The following is a 25619-nucleotide window of genomic DNA, read 5'->3' on the forward strand; positions in this document are numbered from 1 at the left end:
GTCACATTCAGAGCATTCATACGGATTCCCCGCCAGTGGGGATCTTTTGATGTTGCTTTAGCGGTCTATATTTTATAAATGCCTTGCCACATTCTGTACGTTCATACGGTTTCTCCCCAGTGTGGATATTTTGATGTCGCTTCAGCTCTCCATTTGTTATAAATGCTTTGTCACATTCTGTACATTGATATGGTCTCTCTCCAGTGTGGACTTTTTCATGTCGCTTCAGCTCTCCAATTGCTATAAATGCTTTTTCACATTCTGTAAATTGATATGGTCTCTCTCCAGTGTGGACTTTTTGATGTCGCTTCAGCTCTCCATTTGTTATAAATGCTTTGTCACATTCTGTACATTGATATGGTCTCTCTCCAGTGTAGACTTTTTGATGTCGCTTCAGATCTCGATTGGTCTTAAATGCTTTGTCACATTCTGTACATTGATATGGTCTCTCTCCAGTGTGGACTTTTTGATGTTGCTTCAGCTGTACATTTGTTCTGAATGCTGTGTCACATTCTGTACATTGATGTGATTTCTCCCCAGTGTGGACTCTCTGATGTTCCATTAGTTTTGACTTTCTAATGAATGCCATGTTACATTCTGTACATTTGTATGGTTTCTCCCCAGTGTGGATTTTCTGATGTTGATTTAGCTTACTATTTCTGATAAATGATTTGTCACATTCTGTACATTGATATGATCTCTCTCTAGTGTGGGTTTTTGGTGGTTTTTTAGGTTTCCATTAAAAATAAATGCCATGTCACATTCTGTACATTGGTATGGTTTCTCCCCAGTGTGGATTTTCTGATTGTTTTTTAGCTCTCCATTTGTTATAAATGCTTTGTCACATTCTGTACATTGATATGGTCTCTCTCCAGTGTGGACTTTTTCATGTCGCTTCAGCTCTCCATTTGCTATAAATGCTTTTTCACATCCTGTACATTGATATGGTCTCTCTCCAGTGTGGAATTTTTGATATCGCTTCAGCTCTCCATTTGTTATAAATGCTTTGACACATTCTGTACATTGATATGGTCTCTCTCCAGTGTAGACTTTTTGATGTCGCTTCAGATCTCGATTGATCTTAAATGCTTTGTCACATTCTGTACATTGATATGGTCTCTCTCCAGTGTGGACTTTTTGATGTTGCTTCAGCTGTACATTTGTTCTGAATGCTTTGTCACATTCTGTACATTGATGTGATTTCTCCCCAGTGTGGACTCTCTGATGTTCCATTAGTTTTGACTTTCTAATAAATGCCATGTCACATTCTGTACATTTGTATGGTTTCTCCCCAGTGTGGATTTTCTGATGTTGATTTAGCTTACTATTTCTGATAAATGATTTGTCACATTCTGTACATTTATATGATCTGTCTCCAGTGTGGGTTTTTTGATGGTTTTTTAAGTCTCCACTAAAAATAAATGCCATGTCACATTCTGTACATTGGTATGGTTTCTCCCCAGTGTGGATTTTCTGATGGTTTTTAGCTCTCCATTTGTTATAAATGCCTTGTCACATTCTGTACATGCATACTGTTTCTCCCCAGTGTGGGTTTTCTGATGTCGTTTTAGCTCTCCATTTGTTATAAATGCTTTGTCACATTCTGTACATTGATACGGTTTCTCCCCAGTGTGGACTTTCACATGTTTCATTAGATGTGACTTTCTAATATATGCCATGTCACTTTCTGTACATTGGTATGGTTTCTCCCCAGTGTGGATTTTCTGATGTTGCTTTAGCTCTCTATTTCTTATAAATGATTTGTCACATTCTGTACATTGATATGATCTCTCTCCAGCGTGGGTTTTCTGATGGTTTTTTAGGTCTCCACTGAAAATAAATGCCATGTCACATTCTGTGCATTTACATGGTTTCTCCCCAGTGTGGATTTTCTGATGTCGTTTTAGCTCTCCATTTGTTATAAATGCCTTGTCACATTCTGTACATTGATATGGTTTCTCCCCAGTGTGGATTTTATGATGTTTCATTAGATGTGACTTTCTAATGAATGCCACGTCACATTCTGTACATTGGTACGGTTTCTCCCCAGTGTGGATTTTCTGATGTTGTGTTAGCTTTTCATTTGTTATAAATGCTTTGTCACATTCTGTACATTCATACGGTTTCTCCCCAGTGTGGATCATTTGATGCCGCTTTAGATTCGCCTTCCATCTGAACAATGTATTACATTCTGTACATTTATAGGTTTTCTCCTCTACGTGGACACTCTGATGCTGCATTAGGTCTTTCCTGGCAAAGAACACGTTTCCACAGTCAATCCATCAATCTGGTTTTTCTCCAGTATGAAGTTTCTTATGTCACACTTGCTCTTTTTTTGCCTAATAAATGTTTTGTCACATTCTAGAAATTCATATGTTTTTTCTCCTTTGTGTTCTTTCTGATACCAGGTTATCTCTTCATTAGTAATGAGCACCTTAGACTTGCTTCAGTATGTCAGTGTGTTGTGTCTCCAATGTCTATCAGCTGATATCTAAGAGCCAAGTACAGACCTCATTGGGCATCTTGGGTTTTCTGCTGTAGAAAAAGACTTCGGCGAGGCATTAGCCTTCAAGGGAAGAGTCACACTGTTTTTACATCACTCCCCACACGAGTGATGTTTAATAGCTTTACTTTTTTCATTCATTACTGCATTTATTTCACCTGTTAGATTAAGAAAAAGAAACAATGAATAAGCTTAAATGCAAAGCCCATCAGAAAAACCTATTGGCATTTAATGATACATTTAAGTGTTCATATAGACAAGTGCGCTGAAGAAATCCTAGATTCCACTTTCAATGTAAAGATGCAATAGGCAGAGTAAGGGCATACAATCCTTCCGTGATCCCCTTCTATTGAGGAGTGTGGACTCAAGGAGTAACTAGGGGAGAGGGGTTGGCCTAACGGCTAAGGCGCTCGACCTCGGACCTGGGGAACTTGGTTCGAGTCTCGGTAACGACGCCAAAAACCCCCTGTGATTCTGGGCAAATCACTTAATCTCCCCGTGCCTAAAATGAAAGTGTGTCCTCATGTAACGTAACTGGTGCTATGTAAAGCGCTCTGATAACTGATTCGGTTCGGTTCTAGTTCGCGCTATATAAAACTCTGCAAAAAAAAAAAAAAAACAAGAGACCAGAGGATGTTGCTTGTTCAGTGTTCAGTGAGTGAGATCTTCTCCCACGACACACTACAATGTTAAATTCATAGCAACCAGATGCCTCCCTTCTTATCCAGGGAACGGTTCCTATTATCAAACGGCCTAACGAATAATGCAAGATGGAACCGGTTAGAAACCTGGTCTCTAGTTGGAAGAGGTATGCACCATGTCCAAGTAGGGCCAGCAATCCTGGTCAGGGTAAGTCACAACACAATTCCAAATTATTCTGTGCTCACCCCCTGGTGGCTGGGCACAGAGCAGGGATGCTTAAAAGGCAATGTTTAAAGGGTTTGTGCAATAACTCATGCAACAACACAGTGAACACATCACAAAAAGACTCAGTTTAGAAATATAGAGAACATTTATCTGAGTAAAACAAGTCCAAAACGATCATCAAAATCAATCAAGTAGAAGCTGTGATATTGAATTTTGAAGAGATAAAAGCTAATAAAATGATTAAAAGCAGGTAACACTAAAAAAGGATACTTCAGGTTGGTCAAGAGGGACCGGCACAAATTCAAAGTGCAGGCCGACTACGATGGAGCGCAGAAAGACTACAGGGACCCATTAGGGCCCACTTAACACAGTAGCTTGGAACTTGGGGTGCAGTGTGCGTGGGGAGGCCTTGTGCCATCTAGTGGAAGAGACTTTGCTGGGTTTCGCGCTGCGTCACAACAGATTTGGCAAAGACTCAGCTGTAGAAACCACTTCTGAGGACCGGAATTTGGAGGGGGCACCTCAGACAAGGGTAGGACTTACAGAAGGGAGAGTCCAGCAGCATTAGCAGAACTGTAGGAAGTCTTTTGTGTCTCTAACACTTCAGAAACGGGAGGCAAGCTTACAAGCCCTTGGATCACACTTTGGAGTGAAGGCAGAGCCTAGCTATCCTTCCAGGAGTCATAGAGCTGCACTCAACAGGGAAACACACAGAAAAGCAGTTCTTCCACGAAAACAATCCACTTGAGTCTTTTCTGCAGCACCACAGTTCTTCTGACAGCGGTTCTGTGTAGATCCAGAAGTGTCGGAGTTGACGGGGCCAGAGACTTAGCACTTATGTCCAAATGTGCCTTTGATCGGAGGGAAACTCCAAAGAGTGGTTTTGAAGTGCACCAGTATCTCTTTCAATCCCAGCACTCACTCCAGACTACCAAAGGGAGTTATCAGTAATTTGTATGGTCAGTTCACTACCCTGTGATGTGTAAGGGTGGGCCTCTTCCTCCCATCTGCCCAGGAAGACCCATCAGAATACAGATGGGTGCTAAATCACACCGAACCCCTGCACTGTCTGTGGCTGTCTAGACAGAATGCACAAAGGGGCCGGTCACCTAGCCCAGACGTGTATTAGAGACAGGGTATGAGGCACAAAGAGCAGTACAAGCATAGAAAAGTCCACTTTCTAAAAGTAGCATTTTTAAAATAGGAATGTTAAATCAGTCTTTACCAGTAAAGAGGATTTATCATTTCTATTCCAAAGATATGAAATATGAAACATGAAACGGCTACTCCTTTCCAATCAGGAATTACAGCTCATAGGTATTCTAAGGAATTCCCAGTTCTAGCCAATGAAAGTCAGCATTACAGCAGTGAAAACTGAATTTAGCTGTTTGTCACTACCAGGACATGTAAAACAGAGTATATGTTGCGACTTTTACTTACATAGCACTCTCCCTTTGGTTCACCAATGGCCATCCTTAGGGGCGTCTTATATGTCAAGAAAGGAGATTTGAAGGCTTGGCAAGTAGTTTTAAATGTAAAGTTGATGTGGCAGTAAACTGCACACACATAGGCACTGCAGTGGCAAGCCTGTGACATGGTTTCAGGCTGCATATGTGGGTAGCACAATCAGTGCTGCAGACAACTAGTAGCAAATAATTTGCAGACCCTGGGCACATGTAGTAACATAGATCTGAGTGACGCTGCAGGAATGCGCCACAGCAGACACTCAATCTCCAACAAGGTATCCCCACCCCAGTTCTTTTAATACTTGATTTTTAATAAAATATTGCCCAAGGCATCAGATGCGTGCCAGGTTTCCCACAATGTACACCAAGCCAAACATAACAGCATTTAGACCAGAAGCAACACAGAGAGTAGCCTGTCCACATGTTGACAGAGTGCACACTATACGTCTCCCTGCTTCAATTAGGTTAATAAACAAGCATTGGCACAACCAATAGGTCTCGCTTTTGGGACCTTATCATTGTTTATCCATGAAACAGTTTCTGTTTTTGCACCAAGGATACTGTGCTGCATGACTAAATACTTATATGGTCCCAAAAGTGAGACATATTGGCTAAGCTAATGCTTGTTTGCAGCGATGGTTGAATGTGTAGGCAGAGCCTGACACTACGAAGGTTGCTGATTTTACAAGCGATGCCTAGGTTCACAGTTAGCACCAATTTATCTCAAGAATGGAACAAAGATAAAGAATGATGAATTATTTGAAATTCTCACATTCCCCTGGCAGGAAGGAACATTGAATATTGATTGTAGGCATACATTTGTGCCAAAATGAAAAAAAAAAAACGACAATAGATTTAAAGTGGCCCTTAAAAATGTCAAACTCGTTCATAGGACAGTATATGCTGAAATGTGACCACGTACAAAGGGATGTGTTCCAGCAACCGCAATGGATGTCACCTGATAACAGACCGTCAGACCTTTCAATAAAATCCCAAACTCTAGTCTGTGAAAGGCAAAGCCAATATAAAAAGCAGCCGCTGGCTACTATGGCAACATATAGGCTGGACGTTCCACTGCATGTATTTCAAAGCCTCGTGAGAAGAAACATATCGGAGGTTGCTCTTTTGTGGCGCCGAGCGCTGGCTCTCAGGCTGTGCAGGCGCTTTTTAAAAGCTGCATTTTGTTTAGAGCAACATGAAAGAAATATTCATTATTGCGATGTATTCATATGGCCTGTACCCGATTGGAGGGGAATTCGAATAACTCAGATAACAAGGTCAAAGACGCGCTTTGCGGTGAGGGAGGGGGAGGGAGTTGAAGCGAGGGCGGGCTGAAAGTGAAAATGCACACGATCTTGCGGTGAGGGAGGGAGGTGGAGTTGAAGGGTGGCCGGGCTGAAAGTGAAAAGACGCGTAAAAGAAGTGGGCACCTCAAGTGCGTGAAAAGAAGCCCGGGAGTTGAGTGCGCAAGCGCCGCGAATGTGATAGCGATCGGATTCGCGCGATTAAGCCACATGGCAGCTGTGGCTGCAGCAATGGACTGCAGGAAAGGACTTCAGCAATGGACGACTGCAGCAATGGAGTGCAGCAATGGACAACTGCAGCAATGGACCACAGCAATGGACCGCAGCAATGGACCGCAGCAATGGACCGCAGCAATGGACCGAAGCAATGGACTGCAGCAATGGACGACTGCAGCAATGGAGCGCAGCAATGGAGTGAAGCAATGAAAGACTGCAGCAATGGACAACTGCAGCAATGGACTGCAGCAAAGGAAGGCAGCAATGGACTGCAGCATTGGAGTGCAGCAATGAAGTGCAGCAATGGACTGCAGCAATGGACAACTGCAGCAATGGACAACTGCAGCAATGGACCGCAGCAATGGACCGCAACAATGGATTGAAGCAATGGACTGCAGCAATGGACGACTGCAGCAATGGACTGCAGCAATGGGCTACAGCAAAGGAAGGCAGCAATGGAGTGCAGCAATGGAGTGCAGCAATGGACTACTGCAGCAATAGCCTGCAGCACTAGAGTGCAGCAATAGAGTGCAGCAATGGACGACTGCAGCAATGGACGACCGCAGCAATGGACGACCGCAGCAATGGACGACCGCAGCAATGAACTACAGCAATGGACTGCAGTAATGGACTACAGCAATGGACTACAGCAAAGGAAGGCAGCAATGGACTGCAGCAATGGAGTGCAGCAATGGAGTGCAGCAATGGAGTACTGCAGCAATAGCCTGCAGCACTAGAGTGCAGCAATAGAGTGCAGCAATGGACGACTGCAGCAATGGACGACCGCAGCAATGGACTACAGCAATGGACTACAGCAATGGACTACAGCAATGGACTGCAGCAATGGACTGCAGCAATGGACGACTGAAGCAATGGACGACTGAAGCAATGGACGACTGAAGCAATGGACGACTGAAGCAATGGAGTGCAGCAATGGACTGCCACAATGGACTGCAGCAATAGACGACTGCAGCAATGGATGCCTGCAGCAATGGATGACTGCAGCAATGGATGACTGCATCAATGGACTGCAGCAATGGACTGCAGCAATGGATGACTGCAGCAATGGACGACTGCAGCAACGGACTGCAGCAATGGACAACTGCAGCAATGGACGACTGAAACAATGGACGACTGACGTAAGGGAGTGCAGCAATAGACTGCAGCAATGGACAACTGCAGCAATGGACTGCAGCAATGAAATGCAGCAATGGACTTCAGCAATGGACAACTGCAGCAATGGACGCCCGAAACAATGGACGACTGACGTAAGGGAGTGCAGCAATGGACTGCAGTAATGGACTGCAGCAATGGACAACTGCAGCAATGAGATGCAGCAATGGACTTCAGCAATGGAGTGCAGCATTTCTATGTTTTTTTCGAGTGGGCGCAGAGTCAGTCCGTTCTCCTCCTAGAGTGTCTTATGCTGGAAGGCCGCAGCACCACAAACTATATTTGAATATTTTAAGTGTGTACAGCAAGCTCACTTATTCAGCGACTTTCCTCATTTAGCAGCCCCGCCCATGCCCATGTCTGTTTCAGGGAGGCTGGGGGAGGGTATCTGACCGAGGGAGCAGCAGGAAAAGAAACCATATATCCGTGGCCGGTAGCTATAACGAGTCCTCCAAGGCCATCGCAGGCAGGATTGATGTCTCGCAGGCCCTGCAGAGCGCTGTGCAGAGATTATCTACGGTGCACAATGCTGTTTTTAAGCATTGCATGTACTCTCTATCGTATCTGGGAGCTATGTATGTGTACCGAATGCATTTTAAAGCAGTGATGCGGATACCAGCATTAAAATGCCTTAGCCTAACGCCTGATGCGTGGTACTTGACAGGGCTGGTAAGATGCTGACAGGCTGTCTGCAGGAGGCACATTAACCCACTGGGCTATCCATATAAAATACAGTCCTGTAATATGCTGGCAGACTCTCTGCAGGAGGCGCATTAACCCACTGAGCTATCCATATAAAATACAGTCCTGTAATATGCCCGCAGACTGTCTGCAGGAGGCGCATTAAAGCACTGAGCTATCCATATTAAATACAGTCCTGTAATATGCCGGCAGACTCTCTGCAGGAGGCGCATTAACCCACTGTGCTAGCCATATAAAATACAGTCCTGTATTATCCCGGCCGACTTCCAGGCAGGAGGCATATTAACCCACTGAGCTATCCACATAAAATACAGTACTGTAATATGCAGCAGACTCTCTGCAGGAGGCGCATTAACCCAGTGAACTATCCATATAAAATACAGTCTTGTAATATGCTGGCAGACTCTCTGCAGGAGGCACATTAACCGACTGAACTATCCAAATAAAATACAGCCCTGTAATATATGGTGGCAGATTCTCTGCAGGAGGTGTATTAACACTACTGAGCTAGCCATATAAAATAGAGTCCTGTAATATGCTGGCAGACTCTCAGCAGGAGGCACATAAACCAACTGACCTATCCATATAAAATCCAGTCCTGTAATATGCTGGCAGACTCTCTGCAGGAGGTGCATTAACCCACTGAGCTATCTATGTAAAATAGAGTCCTGAACAATGCTCGGAGACTCTCTGCAGGAGGTGCATTAACCCACAGAGCTATCCATTTAAAATATAGTCCTGTAATATGCTGGCAGACTCTCTGCAGGAGGCGCATTAACCCACTGAGCTATCCATATAAAATACAGTCCTGTAATATGCCGGCAGACTGTCTGCAGGAGGCGCATTAAAGCACTGAGCTATCCATATTAAATACAGTCCTGTAGTATGCTGACAGACTCTTTGCAGGAGGCGCATTAACCCACTGAGCTATCCATATAAAATACAGCTCTGTAATATGCTGGCAGACTCTCTGCAGGATGCGCATCAACCCACCGAACTATCCATATAAAATACAGCCCTGTAATATGCTGGCAGACTCTCTGCAGGAAGCGCATCAACCCACTGAACTATCCATATAAAATACAGCCCTTTAATATGCTGGCAGACTTTCTGCAGGAGGAGCATTTAGCCACTGAGCTATCGATATAAAATAGAGTCCTATAATATGCTGACAGACTTTTTGCAGGAGGCGTATTAACCCAATGAACTATCGATATAAAATACAGTCCTGTGATATGCTGGCAGACTCTCTGCAGGAGGCGCATTAACCCACTGAACTATCGATATAAAATACAGTCCTATAATATGCTGACAGACTCTTTGCAGGAGGCGTATTAACCCAATGAGCTATCCATATAAAATACAGGCATGTGATATGCTGACGGTTTCTAATAATTCAAATCTGACCTGCACTGTGGTACTCCCATTACCATGGTCCGATCACAGTGCCATTTTATTTGAACTGAAAGAGTCAAACGGCCTTCAACCCAGACCTGAACCCATAAGGAAGATTACAAAAAGTGCCTGGAAAAATGCAGATTGTTTAGAATTAGAAGGGAAACTGAAGAGAACCTTGTGCCCGCTCCCCTCTGGGGTGAACAAGGCTACGTCAGCCTATACAGATTGGATAGACACAGCATGCAATAAATTAGTTCCGGTGAAACATTGAACCCTTAAATGGGCCCAACCCTCAGATTCCTGGTACTCAGATGATTTTTTTTTAAAACTGAAACAGCCTGTAAAATATTAGAATGGGCATGGAGGAAAGGGTATAAAAGTAAGGATTTCGAAATTTATAAGCAGAGTCTCAGAATCTATAAGGAACTATTGCTGGAAACAAAAAAGAAGTTTTTACAGAACAAATTTCTCAAGCTAAGTCCAATTTCAAAGAACTCTTTAAAAGTATTACTAAACTTGCCGCACCAGCCCCTAAGAGCTTAAGTATTCCTGAATTGTGCGAAAAATGTGCTCCTTTTTTCCAACAAAAGGTGGAATGTATTTTTTCTACATTCACTTTAGCCCAAAAAGGTGAAAAAGTGCAGCCACCTAAAATAGAACCTAATAGGCCCAACCCTACACCAGTTTTAGATAAATTCTCATTGCTAGAAAGATCAGATTCAATTAATCTTTTGAACTCTTTTCGATCAGGGTCAATAGACCCATGTCCGGCGTTTGTATTGAAATTAATCCCGGAAGTCATAGGGTCAGCTCTTACCCCTTTGCTCAACACCATATTCACCACCGGCATATTTCCCAGGGACTGGAAGAAGGCCTCTATCCTCCCCCCATTAAAAAAATGACTCTGGTTCCTAAGGACCCAAGTAGTTATAGGCCAATTTCATGGCTTCCGCTTCTTGCAAAAAATGCTGAAAAAGCTATGAATACCCAGCTTGGTGTATTTCTCCGAACCAATAATCTACTCGACCAGTCTCAATACGGGTTTAGAGGTGAACACAGCACGGGGCTGGCTTTAATTAAATCTACAGATGAAGTGAGGGAGGACTTGGACTGTGGAGGCAAGGCAATACTGATTATGCTAGATTTGTCAGCGGCCTTTGACACGGTCCATCATGAAGCTCTGATGGACCGGCTGTCTGAAGCAGGGGTACAGGTTGCTGCTTGGAACCTCCTGCAGTCCTTTCTATCTGAAAGAACACAAACAGTTGATCTGGATGACAACAACAAGTCAAAGCCGTTTTCCCTCCCTTGTGGGGTGCCTCAGGGCTCACCGTTAAGCCCAACATTTTTTTAATATGTACATAATAACTCTGGCATGTTTGATAAGATCCTTTGGCTTCCAACTCACCTCCTATGCGGACGACACTCAAATTGTTTTATCTCTTAGAGATGTGGAGGAAAAGGAAACTGGGGCATGTTTTCATGATTGTATGAAAACCATCTCAGGATTGGATGTCGACCAACTGCTTGAAACTAAATTCAAGCAAAACAGAGGTCATCATATTCAGGAATAACCCACACCTATGGACACCAGATTCGTGACCAGAAGATTTTGGTATTTGCCTTGCCCCCACCGGGAAAGCAACAAATCTGTGGGTGTTCGTGCATAACAAACTTACGTTTAGTGACCACATAAGCACAGTGGTGTCAGCTTGTTTTCTGATACTCAGAATCATAAGAAAAATAAAGCTTTATCTTCCAGAAGAAAGTCTCAGGACGGTGGCCATGGCACTTGTTATGGCCCGTCTGGATTATTGCAACAGCGTCTGTCTGAACGCCCAAAAACAGCACATTAACAGGCTTCAGATCGTGCAAAACGCGGCAGCCCGGTTGTTGACAGGGACACCTAAATATTGTCAAAAAAGAACTAATATAACTACACTGGCTCCCTGTGGAACAAAGGATAAGCTTTAAGGCCCTCTGTACGGCATTTAAAGCACTTAATGGAATATGCCTGACCAACTGAGGCAAAGATTCAAATGGTATGTTCCTGGAAGGACTCTTTGGTCCACAGGAGCAAAACAAGTCCTAGTTCCTATATTTAAACAAGCCAGTTGGGGAGCTAGGAGTTCCATCGCCTGCGCATCTAAGGCCTGGAATGATCTGCCATTCCATTTGAGAAATTCAGCAGATCTCCTCTTTTTTAGAAGGGGGCTGAAAACATGGCTGTTTACTCAGTGACATAATTTCTCCTGACATGCAGTGCATAGCGCCAGGACACCTCAGGGAAACCGTTGCACTCTAAAAGTTTAATTAACATAACATGTACTTGCTGCCGTTCTTTTCTAACTAGAACTCGGCTGATTGTGGGCCTTTTCAAAGTATTTATGCTAATCACAGTGCCCATCAAGGGCAGCACTTAACAAATACTTTCAATAGGCATAAAATCAACCCCAAAGCTGTGCTCTACTTAGAAAAGAAATGCAACAAGTCTACAAACATGAGGTTTGCTTTCAGAATCATCTGAAAGAACAAGTACGTGCTTTTAAAATTGATGCATTTCTTTTCTAAATATAGCGCAGCTGTGTGGCTTAGTGTGTGCCTTCTGAAAGTATTTTTATGCTAAATGCAGCCCTTGACGGACGCTGTGATTAACATAAATTCTTTCAAAAGGCCCGCAATCAGCCCTGCAGCCATGCTGCTTTAAGAAAAGAAATGCAGGACGTTTAAAAGCACAATGTGTGCTTTCAGATGATCCTGGATGTTGGTGAGTGGTAGTGATGGAATTCATGGAGAAGAAGGAGATAGGGCGCCAAAAAAGACTGTTGCACAGTGTGCGACGCGTGCTAGGGCTATCCCTGGGTGGGAGTGTTAGCCCCCTCCCGAAGGTCAGGTCTAGTTGCTCCCCTGATCACAGCGTCCGTCATGGGCTGCATTTAACATAAATTCTTTCAACAGACAAACCATCAGCCCCACATTTAGAAAAGAAATGTAGCAAGTTTTATATAGTGGGAACTCAACCCAAAGTTATTGGAGCAATTCACCTGATTATTTTTTTTGTATGCATGGGGAGATTCATCGAGTTGCAGAGAATCACAGAATGTTAGTCTGACCCGAGCCAGAAAACCCATTGCCTAAGTTGGCAGCTCGAGCATTAAGCCACAACCTCTACCACAAGAGCAGAAGCATTTTCAATTGATATACAACTTTATGCAACGAACAACCATTGACAAAGCCAATAATCATGCCTTCTTGTAGGTGTAATTATACTTGTATTATATATTTGGATGCAATGACAGAAGAAGCAAAATATCAGTTGGGTGGCACACTATGTTAAGCTAACTTAATTGCTTTTAAGCCACGCCCTTCATTGCATTGGTCAGGCTTTTTGAGAGACACCCTAGTGTTTTCATCCCACTTAAAGCCCGGGTCTACATGCATGGTTAGGTTGTTGGCGCACATAGCCTTGGCTGCAGCACACAGAGACCTTACTCTCTCGCACACAGAGGATAAAATTAGAGGGAATATTGCTTGCGTGGTATTGTAATTAAACGTGTGACTGTGTTTATGAAATAATCCCCACATATCCCAGGTGTTGGTCGCCCTGGAGTAATGTTGCAGCCAACGCTCCTTGCATCGCCACTAAAAACATTAACAAAGCCAAACAGCTCTCAGATAACATGAGAGGTGCTTGGCTTTGTCAATGCTTATTTAGACATGATGCAAAGCTCGCGAGCTGCTGTGAACATGACAAAGAATAACACAGTCCCAGGCCGCGGTGCACTCTGGGGTGTCAGCGCTTTGCTCTGCTTTGAGCTGTGCAGCATGGCTAAACAAACATTGGCAACGCCAGGAGACTTTGCATGGGTGTAATCTCTTGGCTTTGCCAATGATTGTTCAGGACCTGTGCTCTGAGGACATAGATACCGAATTCACGAATGGTTTATAAAAATGCAGATCATAAACTGAGGCTTGTAAAGGGTCACACAGGGTCTGAGGGATCGACACTCGAAGGATGAGGGTCGATGACAGGGAGGGGGAAACATGGACGAGACCCCCCCTCCTCCCCCCTCCTCCATCCTCAGCCTCCCCTCTGACTCACCAGGCCTCACAGTGCCTGGAGGTGAAGCCTCCGCTTCGAGGCGCCCCCGGGGCTGCAGCTGCACTGTCTGCGAGAGCACTTCCTGGTTGCAGTCACGGAGGACGTCACTTCCGGAGGTCGTGAATGCGGATCTGCGCATGCGCCACCCACTGGCTACGGATTTATGGGGAAGTGAGCGCAGTGCAGGTAGTGAGTGTAGATCTGCGCATGCGCAACTCGGCTAACGCGGTTGTGAAAAGATCGACTGTTAATAACTGCGCATACGCGGACCTTAAGCTACTAGTTTAGGGGGAGACCGCTGTTTTAGGGTCTGCGCATGCGCAGCACGGCCTGTAAAACCTTGACAGCTGTCCCGCCGGCGTCTGCGCATGCGCAGTGCGACCAGTGTGCTACCCTGACTGCTGCCCGCCAGGGTCTGCGCATGCGCTGAGGGACCAGTGTGTTGTCCTGACAGCTGAGCCCCGACCTCAGGTTTGCTGCAGTCAGAGCAGGATCCCCGGGTCAGGGGTGAGTGCAGCGTCATCACTGTTTGTGTTTATGGGATTTCACGAGAACCAGAGAGAGGTGGACCAGACCCAGGCTGAGGGGAGTCACTGGACACGGGGGGGGGGGGGGCAGAGGAGAAGGATTCTATGGGACCCCCTTGGGGGGGGGGAGGGGCAGAGGTAAAGGATTCTATGGGGCCCCTGGGATGGGGGCAGGGGTGAAGGATTCTATAGGGCCCCCTGGGGGGGGGGGGATGGGCAGGGGTGAAGGATTCTATGGGCCCCCTGGGGGGGGGGCAGGGGTGAAGGATTCTATGGGCCCCCTGGGGGGGGCAGAGGTGAAGGATTCTATGGGTCCCCCGGGGGGGCAGAGGTGAAGGATTCTATGGGTCCCCTGGGGGGGGGGAGGGGCAGAGGTGAAGGATTCTATTGGCCCCCCTGGGGGGGGGAGGGGCAGAGGTAAAGGATTCTATGGGGCCCCTGGGATGGGGGCAGGGGTGAAGGATTCTATAGGGCCCCCTGGGGGGGGGGATGGGCAGGGGTGAAGGATTCTATGGGCCCCCTGGGGGGGGGCAGGGGTGAAGGATTCTATGGGCCCCCTGGGGGGGGCAGAGGTGAAGGATTCTATGGGTCCCCCGGGGGGGCAGAGGTGAAGGATTCTATGGGTCCCCTGGGGGGGCAGAGGTGAAGGATTCTATTGGGCCCCCTGGGGGTGGAGGGGCAGAGGTGAAGGTTTCTATTGGCCCCCCTGGGGGTGGAGGGGCAGAGGTAAATGATTCTATGGGCCCCCCTGGGGTGGGGGCAGGGGTGAAGGATTCTATTGGGCCCCCTGGGGGGGGAGGGGCAGAGGTAAAGGATTCTATGGGGCCCCCTGGGGTGGGGGCAGGGGTGAAGGATTCTATGGGCCCCCTGGGGGGAGGGGCAGGAGGTGATCAGGGAGCAGGCGATCCATCAATCAGAGGTTTGTGAAGCTGATAGAGCGCGCAGGTCAGCCGACTAGTCTCTCCCTGGCTTGCATTTTACTGTTTCAGTCTGAGACTGGCTCAGATTGTTCTCTGGGGCAGAGCTGGCGGTGTCTTTTTCATGATCAGTCTCCACCCTAATGCTGACTGAGTGTTTTTAGGCGCTAGGCTCTGGATATTTATTTACACAGCTTGGAGCAGTATCACACATTAGAGGTCGCGACTGGGGCCCTGGGCGATGGCTCTGTCATAGTGCTGCTTTTTCAAAAGTGTCCTTAATCGCAGGGATTTCATCCTGACTCCAGGTGCTTTTAGTGCGGTCCATGACCCAAACTGTATGTGTTTAAATGAAAAACAAATATGCTCCATTGTACGATCTAGAGTCAGGTTGAACATAATGAGTGCAATAATAGAGGCGAACCATTTCAAATTGTGGCGTATATTAACTGTTGGGAAAACGTTGCATTTTAAATAAGAGCCTCTTGTGGTCCTGCTGCTCATTTTCACCCGCGGCCAGCAGGTCACGGGCTCCTGCTGCTCATTTTCACCAGATGCCCAGGAGGTCACGGGCTCCTGCTGCTCAATTTCACCAGCAGGTCACGGGCTCCTGCTGCTCAATTTCACCAGCAGGTCATGGGCTCCTGCTGCTCATTGTCACCAGCTGCCCAGCAGGTCATGGGCTCCTGCTGCTCATTGTCACCAGCTGCCGGCAGGTCGCGGGCTCCTGCTGCTCATTGTCACCAGCTGCCCCGCAGGTCATGGACTCCTGCTGCTCATTGTCACCAGCTGCCGGCAGGTCATGGGCTCCTGCTGCTCATTGTCACCAGCTGTCGGCAGGTCATGGGCTCCTGCTGGTCATTTTCACCAGCTGCCGGCAGGTCGCGGGCTCCTGCTGCTCATTTTCACCAGCTGCCGGCAGGTCGCGGGCTCCTGCTGCTCATTTTCACCAGGAGGTCATGGGCTCCTGCTGCTCATTTTCACCAGCTGCCATCTGATCACGGGCTCCTGCTGCTCATTTTCACCCCCTGCCGGCAGGTCAAGGGCTCCTGCTGTTCATTTTCACCAGCAGGTTGCAGGCTCCTGCTGCTCATTTTTCCCAGCTGCCGGCAGGACACGGGCTCCTGCTGCTCATTTTCACCAGCAGGTCACGGACTCCTGCTGCTCATTTTCACCAGCGGCCAGCAGGTCACGGACTCCTGCTGCTCATTTTCACCAGCTGCATAGCAGGTCATGGGCTCCTGCTGCTCATTTTCACCAGCTGCCGCCTGGTCATGGGCTCCTGCTGCTCATTTTCACCCCCTGCCGGCAGGTGGCGGGCTCCTGCTGCTCATTTTCACCCCCTGCCGGCAGGTCACGGGCTCCTGCTGCTCATTTTTCCCAGCTGCCCAACAGGTCGTGGGCTCCTGCTGCTCATTTTCACCAGCAGGTCACGGGCTCCTGCTGCTCATTTTAACCCCCTGCCGGCAGGTCACGGGCTCCTGCTGCTCATTTTCACCCCCTGCCGGCAGGTCATGGGCTCCTGCTGCTCATTTTCACCAGCAGGTCGCGGGCTCCTGCTGCTCATTTACACCAGCAGGTCGCGGGCTCCTGCTGCTCATTTACACCAGCTGCCAGCAGGTCACGGGCTCCTGCTGCTCATTTTCACCAGCAGGTCACGGACTCCTGCTGCTCATTGTCACCAGCTGCCAGCAGGTCGCGGGCTCCTGCTGCTCATTTTCACCAGCAGGTCACGGACTCCTGCTGCTCATTGTCACCAGCTACCAGCAGGTCAAGGGCTCCTGCTGCTCATTTTCACCAGCTGCCGGCAGGTCGCGGGCTCCTGCTGCTCATTTTCACCAGCAGGTCACGGACTCCTGCTGCTCATTGTCACCAGCTACCAGCAGGTCAAGGGCTCCTGCTGCTCATTTTCACCAGCTGCCGGCAGGTCGTGGGCTCCTGCTGCTCATTTTCACCAGCTGCCCAGCAGGTCGCGGGCTCCTGCTGCTCATTTTCACCAGCTTCCGGCAGGTCGCGGGCTCCTGCTGCTCATTGTCACCAGCTGCCGGCAGGTCACGGGCTCCTGCTGCTCATTGTCACCAGCTACCGGCAGGTCACGGGCTCCTGCTGCTCATTTTCACCAGCTGCCGGCAGGTCGTGGGCTCCTGCTGCTCATTGTCACCAGCTGCTGGCAGGTCGTGGGCTCCTGCTGCTCATTGTCACCAGCTGCCGGCAGGTCATGGGCTCCTGCTGCTCATTGTCACCAGCTACCGGCAGGTCACGGGCTCCTGCTGCTCATTGTCACCAGCTGCCGGCAGGTCACGGGCTCCTGCTGCTCATTGTCACCAGCTGCCGGCAGGTCACGGGCTCCTGCTGCTCTTTGTCACCAGCTACCGGCAGGTCACGGGCTCCTGCTGCTCATTTTCACCAGCTGCCGGCAGGTCGTGGGCTCCTGCTGCTCATTGTCACCAGCTGCTGGCAGGTCGTGGGCTCCTGCTGCTCATTGTCACCAGCTGCCGGCAGGTCACGGGCTCCTGCTGCTCATTGTCACCAGCTACCGGCAGGTCACGGGCTCCTGCTGCTCATTGTCACCAGCTGCCGGCAGGTCACGGGCTCCTGCTGCTCATTGTCACCAGCTGCTGGCAGGTCGTGGGCTCCTGCTGCTCATTGTCACCAGCTGCCGGCAGGTCACGGGCTCCTGCTGCTCATTGTCACCAGCTACCGGCAGGTCACGGGCTCCTGCTGCTCATTGTCACCAGCTGCCGGCAGGTCACGGGCTCCTGCTGCTCATTGTCACCAGCTGCCGGCAGGTCACGGGCTCCTGCTGCTCTTTGTCACCAGCTACCGGCAGGTCACGGGCTCCTGCTGCTCATTTTCACCAGCTGCCGGCAGGTCGTGGGCTCCTGCTGCTCATTGTCACCAGCTGCGGGCAGGTCGTGGGCTCCTGCTGCTCATTGTCACCAGCTGCCGGCATGGCACATATTCCTGTAGCCTTCTTTTTCCTGTGGGTTTAGTCGGGAGTGGGCCCCAGTGATCACCCAAACATGCTATGCTGTGGGTCTCATGTGCAGCTTTGATACTGAATCAGAAAATAGATTTATTGCATCTTTATTTAAAATCATTACAAAATAATGCAGTAACTCTGACTATTCACCATAAAACATTGGTCTTTTATCATTGGCTGGCATATAAACTGTGGACACATGCAGACATAATAAAAGAAACTAGTGACATCCGCTAGCCATTGTGGCTATGCATTGCTACTTTACCAGCAAACTCCCACCATGACATAGGTAGTCCGGCAAACAGAATGCAATAGTGTCACAGGTAACATTGCCTCTAAGAGACATTTAAAATGACCCACATAATTACTCTAAAAGGCTTTTAGATTAACTTCTCACAAAGCTAGCCTTCAAGTAGCTTAATCCAAAGATAGTTGTAAGTACTTTATGATAGTGAAATCCATGAATAAAATGGAAATGTACTTCAGTTTGGACATGACTTCCCATCATAGAAGACTGCTATCGTCCATTTAAATCTGTTTCCACAGCTGTTGATGTGGTGGCATAAGCCATTAAGCTGTCTTTTTTGCACACGTGACATGGTGAAAAAGGTATTAGATTAATGGTTTTAGGTGGCTCCCATGATTCCCTACTTACATAGCAGACCCGTATAAGGTGGTTTTTGTTTGTTCGTTTTTTTTTAGGATAAGCGCCAGCGCCCTTTTACACAGTATTTAAGATTTTTTTGCTGTATGTATTTTTAGCAATGCATTTTTATCCTTTCAAAGGCTTGACTTTAAAAATTTGCTGTATTTTTTCAAGGTAGATAGGTCTTTGATTTTATTGATGGATACTCAAAAAAATCCATCATGCAACGGATCTAGGGCGCTATAGCAGGGACCCCAATGTAGAACTTTAAAAGATTCCTCCCTATACTTCTAAAGTGCCACGAGCAGCCGTCTGAAGCGCTGTAGCGGTGCTTGGCGCTTTCTGAAGTTACTAACTGTACCTATCATAGAGCTCCTGTGTTACTAGTTCACCTCCGTTCTGCCTCAACGATGTCACACTGTTTTAAAAGGCCATCAAGAATCAAGTCTGAAAGTGCCTTGTGCAGCAAATCAAAAGTGCTATGACTGCCTTAAAGTCCTTGCTGGGCTGCTTCAGAGTACCCAGTGAGGGCTGCCCCTGCGGCGCTCACTTTCTCAGTTTCCTGTAGGGTCTGTTTGATAGTGAAGCCCTTTGAGGGGTGTGAGGGATGCACAGCAGTAGTAGGCACAAGTGAGTAGAGCAACTGCAGGCGTTGAGAGCTGGGAGCAACAGAAGCACTGTCATTATCATGCTACAGAATCATCGATTAACTCGACCTGGTGCTCTTTTTCTACAGCCGCCCAATCAGGAGCAGGCCCGTTGTGGCTGCAAGGCAGCGCGTGCTTTTTGACTAAATTAACTTCTTCACCCTGTTCAGCCTTGCCAAGTGTCACATTGCATGACAATTTCAGTCCTTACGGGAATGCGAGAAATGACTAGAATAGGTTAATCTAACCCGCCAAGCGTAGTACTTGGCAGGGCAGAGTACCCATACTAATTTTAAAGGGAAACTACCAGCACTTCACAGAAGAGAGAATTGTTTATTTGTTTCCACAGTTTTACATAGCACAACCTCGACCCAAAGGAATTGGAGCACTTTACATGAGCAGTAGCTGCACTCACAAGGGTCTGCCAAGTGCCCCGTTCCAGGTGTTAAATTAATGCATTTAGCATGGTCCCTGCATTGATGGTTTTACATCACCTATTCTGTGCTTCACAAAGTCCAGCCCTGCATTTCTTAGAGAACCATGACATTTGTAAGATGCTGTCAGCTAGCACACTTTTGGGGAGCTGCTGTGTGACCTACCTGTAAAGTTTGTGGGACCTAGGGCCCCGTACCAGCTAAATGTTTATGTGTTTATGTATTTATTTTTATATAGCGCATAATTCACCGTTCGGTCTCAGAGCGCTTGCGGAGGGCTGGGCTAGAGATGGGCGGGCAAGGGAATTTTCATGAGTTTAAAAAAGCCAGGTTTTAAGGTTTCTGCGAAACGTTTTATGATTACGGTCCATTCTGATGGATAGCGGTAGAGTGTTCCAAGTGGTGGGGCCTATGTTGGAGAAGCTTCTGTCCCCATTTCTAACTGTCCTAACCCTTGGGACTTTTAGAACGTGTTTGTTGGATGAACGCAGGGTTCTCCCTGGGGAATAACCTTGAAGTTTTCTCTGCAGGTATTTGGGTCCATGTCCATTTATAGATTTATGCACCAGACAACATATTTTGAATGTGATTTGTTTTCTTATTGGGAGCCAATGAAGTGTCTTCAGACATGGGGCTGAGGGGGTACGAGGCGGAAGATCGAGTGTCAACCTCGCTGCTGAGTTTTGTAAGCTCTGGAGTTTAGTTAGAGCGCTTTCGTTCACATCAGCCAGTAGCGCATTACCATAATCAAGGCGGCTGATTATAAGGCCCTGAATAAGGGGTTTTCGAGAAGCAAGTGGGAGCCACTTAAAGATTTTCATGAGGCTTCTCATTAGCCCAATGCTGGTGTGGACAACTTTATTTATATGTGGGGACAAGGACAGTTTGTCATCTATGGTGACTCCCAAATTTCTGACTGAGTTTTTCGGGGCTGGGCAAGGGCCTAAAGACGAAGGCCACCATTCATCTGTCCAAATTTAATTTGCCATACCAAACAGCATGATTTCTGTTTTTCCGGCATTTAACATTAAATAGTTGTTGGTCATCCATTCTTGAATGGCGATCATGCACTGTTGAAATCTCACTTTGGCATCGACTGGGTTGGGGCCTAAAGTTATCAGAATCTGGGTGTCATCGGCATAGGATACCGTATCAAAGTCATATGCTTTGATTACCTTGGCCAGTGGTGATAGATATACATTAAATAAAGTTGGACTCAATATTTAACCCTGAGGGACACCTTTATCATTTTCCACATAAGGTGAGGAAAATGAACCAATCTTGACCTTTGACCGCCTCCCTATCAGGTAACTTTGGATCCATCTATGTGCACGACCCCCGACACCAATCTCCGCCAGCCGTCTTAGCAGTACGCTGTGGGACATGGTGTCAAAGGCCGCTGACAAGTCCAATAGGATCAGAATAGCAGATTGCTTAGCATCCAAGGCCAGCCGGATGTTGTCAACTACCTCCAGAATGGCGGTCTCGGTGCTATGGCAGGCTCTAAAACCCGATTGGGAGGTGTCCAGTAGCATGTTGTCTTCTAGGTAATTGGTTAATTGAATATTGATTAGGGACTCCATTATTTTGCCATAAAGTGGAAGGAGTGAGATAGGACGATAATTAATTGGTTGCTCTGGGTCGGCATTGTTCTTTTTTAAAATGGGTTTAACAGTTGCTTCTTTCCACGACGCGGGGAAGATGGCTTGGGCAATCGATAGGTTGAACATTTCCGTTATTTCAGTTAACATGGCAGGGGCAATTTTTGCCAGGATCTGGCCAGATGCCGGATCACTTGGGGAGCCTGATTTAACTTTCTTTAATTTGTCGCTAACTTCCTCCTCTGTAAGAGTGTGGAATTCTAAAAGGGATTTAGACAAGGGTGTAAATTCAGGGGTATGTGTATTAAATGAGCTTATGTCGTTGTCCTTAGCATTAGGTGGATCCATATCTTTTGGAAAGGCTTTATGAATAATCTCTATTTTGTCCTTAAAATAAGGGGAAAGCCTATCGGCCCACTCTTGCGACTCAGTGATAGGTGGCTGGCAGGAAGAGGGATTTGAAAATTCCTTTACTATGGAATAAAGTTCTTTGTGAGAATTGCCAGCAGGTTCAATTCTGGTTCCTAGATAAACTTTCTTCGCAGCGGCTATCTGGCTCATATATTCCTTGTGTGCCGTCTTGTATTGTTGTTTGTCCATGGGATTCTTTGTTTTACGCCATTTACGCTCGGCGCACCTAGTAACTTGCTTCACTAGTTTTTACTCGGATGTAAACCAGGGAGATCTTGTGAATGGGAATTTAGTTTGCTGTTTTGGGGCAATGTGATCTAATGCCATGGTGATTGCTTTGTCTAGGTCTTTCACCGCCTTGTCTGGGTCAGTGTTATGGGTCACAGCGGAAGGTGCAAACACGCTAGCAAAAGAGTCAGAATTGATTTTATTCCAGGGCCTACTTATTTTCACCTCCTTTACGTGAGCAGGTATGATCGCATTCACTCTGATGTTAAACTTTATTATCATATGGTCAGACCATAGGACTGGGTAGAGTTCGACAATCTGAATTCCCTGGGAGTTGGTACATAGGAAGTCTAAGGTATGGCCAGCTTTGTGCGTGGAACCCGTTTCTAATAACGTCATACCAAGTGCATTAATGCTGTCCTGTTCTGAGGTGTGTGTGTCTTGCCGCAACTCAATATGATAGTTAAAATCACCTATTAACAAAAAGTTTTTACATGCTAAAAAATGGCTTGCGGACACTTGGTATTATGTTACTAAACGAGCCCAGGGCACATGCGCCTGACCCCTTTTATTAGCAAGCTCTGCTTCACTTCGGATACCTGTGTCTGGATGGGTGAGTGTGAGGCCAGCCCCCGGGGAGTGGCTGGAGACCGCTACATGTCCAGCAGGACACAACATCCCTCCAAGACACCAAATGAAAAAACAACAAGTCCCTCAGTCTCTAGAGTTAGTCCTCAAGACATCACAAGGGACGTGAACAGGTGCACCTAGCAGCACCCTGACATTACTGATCGCATCCATAATTCAATTGGATAATTCTGGGTACAGGTGTGGGTGGAGTCTGGCTCCTTTAGCAGCATGTCAGTTGGGTTAGAGTCCATCCATACACTGTTGGTTGGTCCTTCCTGCTCTCGCTGTGGTGGGGTTGGTGGCAGCAGTTCAAACTAGGGTGGAGCATCAGTGGAGTGCGCTGCGGAGCTTTCTCATGGGGTGTCTTGACCTCTTGAAGGACTGGGGCAGCATCAACGATGTGTGGACGTCTTCCTCTGATGCCCTTGTGCCTCCTGGTACCTTTCGGAGGAGCAGCTTCAGGACCATCTCTCATGTGGGATTCCCCTGAGGCCCTTTTGGATAGTTTGCTACGGGAGCGTATGGATTATGCTGGGCTGATAGTAGGCCTCGCATGGGGCCATTAAAAGATCGCTAGCAGAGCTACTGCCAAGTCATTCGTGCAACCACAAGGGTTGATGATGGATGACTGGGAGTGCTCGCCAAGCGGACCAAGACGCAGGTGGGGTCAGCATAGTCTCTGGACAATTGGTCCCTTATGGTGGTCTCTTGGTGGCTCGTAGGTGTAAGGCTCCAGTCTAGTGGTGACATGTTCCTTCGGTGGTTAGGGTGAGCCATATGTCATGATGATGTTGCTATAAGACAACCTGTACAGATCAATATTCATGGTCTGTACGTTAGCCTTCCACGTGTGATGGCCATGCATCTGAAAGATTACATCAAAGAAGCATTGGCATAGCCAATAGATCTCGCTTTTGGGACCTTATAAGTATTTAGTTATGCAGCACAATATCCTTGGTGCCACAAAATCAACTGTTGCATGGCTAAACACTTATAAAGGCCCAAAGGCGAGAGCTATTGGCTAAGCCAATGCTTGTTTGATGTAATGTTTCAGATGCATGGCCATCACACATGGAAGGCTAACGTACAGACCATGAATATTGATCAAGATGATCGTTGCATGTTGTGTGTAGTGTAAGATTTGTGTACACAGCAAAAACACTTTTCAAAAAAGCTCTGTAAGCAGAAGGGGTGTGTCTCATCAAACGCTGTGAGAGAATGACTAAAATTGGTGGGGTCCTCCAACTGTTACAATGGGAAATGTTAGGAACTAATCAAATGCTTTTTTTAAGGTCACATGATAATCGTGCATCGAGAAATAATTTTTTGCAGATCTTTTATTATTCTGTGGTGCAGTCCGCATATCATAGGACACTTACACTTAGTCTGTGCCTAAAATCGGTCCCAATAGTTCTGTACGTCTAATGAGTAACCCTTGGTCAAAATACCGGCCAGAGAAGCAGTATGTCAACTGATAAAAATAGAAGGCGGAGCATATATAACCCCAAACGGTTGTTTAATAGAATCGCCGGCCTACATTCATCCTCCCTGATCCCACAGCAGAGGTTCCTCGATTAAAACTAATACTTGAGAAGCAATGCACTTTCCCACCCATAACACCTAAATACCTCACATCCCGTGCCTGACGGGTTGTGTTTCAACCATTTAAAAAAAATGGTTTGTAACTTCTAAAAAATTAATTGCATATTTTTTTTCATTTACAAATTGATAGTCTAAGTACATATGTGACTCTGGACCACAGGTTTGTAGCATTCAGCCATGCCCAGAACATGTGTATCAAATCCAAATTAGATGCATGACATTGTGGACACAGAGGGCAGGACACAAACTTTTGGGATAGGACAGCTGGGGTGAGACATACCCTGTGCTGGATTTCTAATTGAATTTATTAGAGTTTGGCATCACAAGATATTGACGTCAATAGTGCCTCGTGCATTCCCACGCCTTTGCCACAAGGGCTCGTCCTATATCAGTGTCTCATATCCAGCGAACTGGTGATATTGGGTCAGTCGCTGAGTGTGCAGAGCCATTACCAAACAAGGTCACCAGTCTCCGACCTCCACCCATGACGCGCATGGTGTGGGTTAGGGGGTGCTCCTCAGGTTCAGCGTCTGTGACTCTCCATAGGCGTCCCTTCTCTGCTATCAGTGGGCCATGTGCTAAGAAATGGCCCCCCTGAATGTCAGGATCTTCCTGCAACTGGCGAAATGTAATGTGCTCCCAGACCCTCAATAGGGCCCCCACTTAGATCAATCCTGTTTCTCTCCATGTCAGTTCTTCCATAACAATGCTTGTATGGAGCAGTCATAGGAAGTTCAGACTAACAGACAGAGTACAGGATCATGTCTGCCAGTAGCCTCAGGCTCTTAGCATAGTTCCAATAGGCCACGTTCACCAGGCTGGCAGCTCCACGGGGGAGCTGCGCTCCAGGGATCATAATCTATCCCGCCATTTGCTGTGCCCTGCATGTTGGGAACCTGCCCACTTCGTACAACTCCCTCCCAGCCAAACATCACACCGGCCATTGCAGCGATGCTGCCGCGTAACATTTCCTAAAAACGGCACACCCTGGACACCCTTTCCTACAGGCAGTAGTAGTCTCTATAGAGCTACACTTATCATGCCCTTATTCCAGATTAACCCTCGCAGAATGATGTCCAACGCCCTGGAGGTGGCACGAGGCACAGTGACGTGGACTGGCAGCTGACACCCAATCCAAACAATCCGATATAGTCAAAAAGGGCACTCAATGGGGAGCAATACACCAATAGTGTACACAAATTAGCGTTAATGAAGCAGTAAAGTAAATATGTGTTAGCACAAAAACAAGGTAATTACGCACA

At 47.1% G+C, this 25619-nt stretch overlaps 2 protein-coding genes across 2 annotated transcripts in view; one reads left to right on the forward strand and one right to left on the reverse strand.

Annotated features, from left to right (window-relative positions):
• Nucleotides 1-643: 643 nt before the first annotated feature.
• Nucleotides 644-13794, reverse strand: LOC144764074 (uncharacterized). The gene is made up of 3 exons (XM_078650234.1): nt 13732-13794; nt 1489-2661; nt 644-1324 (listed from the first exon to the last, which is right to left on the reverse strand). The coding sequence occupies exons 2-3, from the start codon at nt 2238-2240 to the stop codon at nt 646-648; spliced, it is 1431 nt and encodes a 476-aa protein (XP_078506360.1). The 5' UTR covers nt 2241-2661; nt 13732-13794; the 3' UTR covers nt 644-645.
• Nucleotides 13795-14142: 348 nt separating this feature from the next.
• LOC144764070 (uncharacterized) overlaps nt 14143-25619 on the forward strand; it is a 30572-nt gene continuing 19095 nt past the window's right edge. The window contains exon 1 of the mRNA XM_078650226.1: nt 14143-14238. The gene's annotated coding sequence lies outside the window, so the exon portion shown is untranslated. The remainder of the gene's footprint in view (nt 14239-25619) is intronic.

This window comes from Lissotriton helveticus, chromosome 6 (genome assembly GCF_964261635.1).
Source record: "Lissotriton helveticus chromosome 6, aLisHel1.1, whole genome shotgun sequence".
NCBI classification, from domain to species: domain Eukaryota; kingdom Metazoa; phylum Chordata; class Amphibia; order Caudata; family Salamandridae; genus Lissotriton; species Lissotriton helveticus.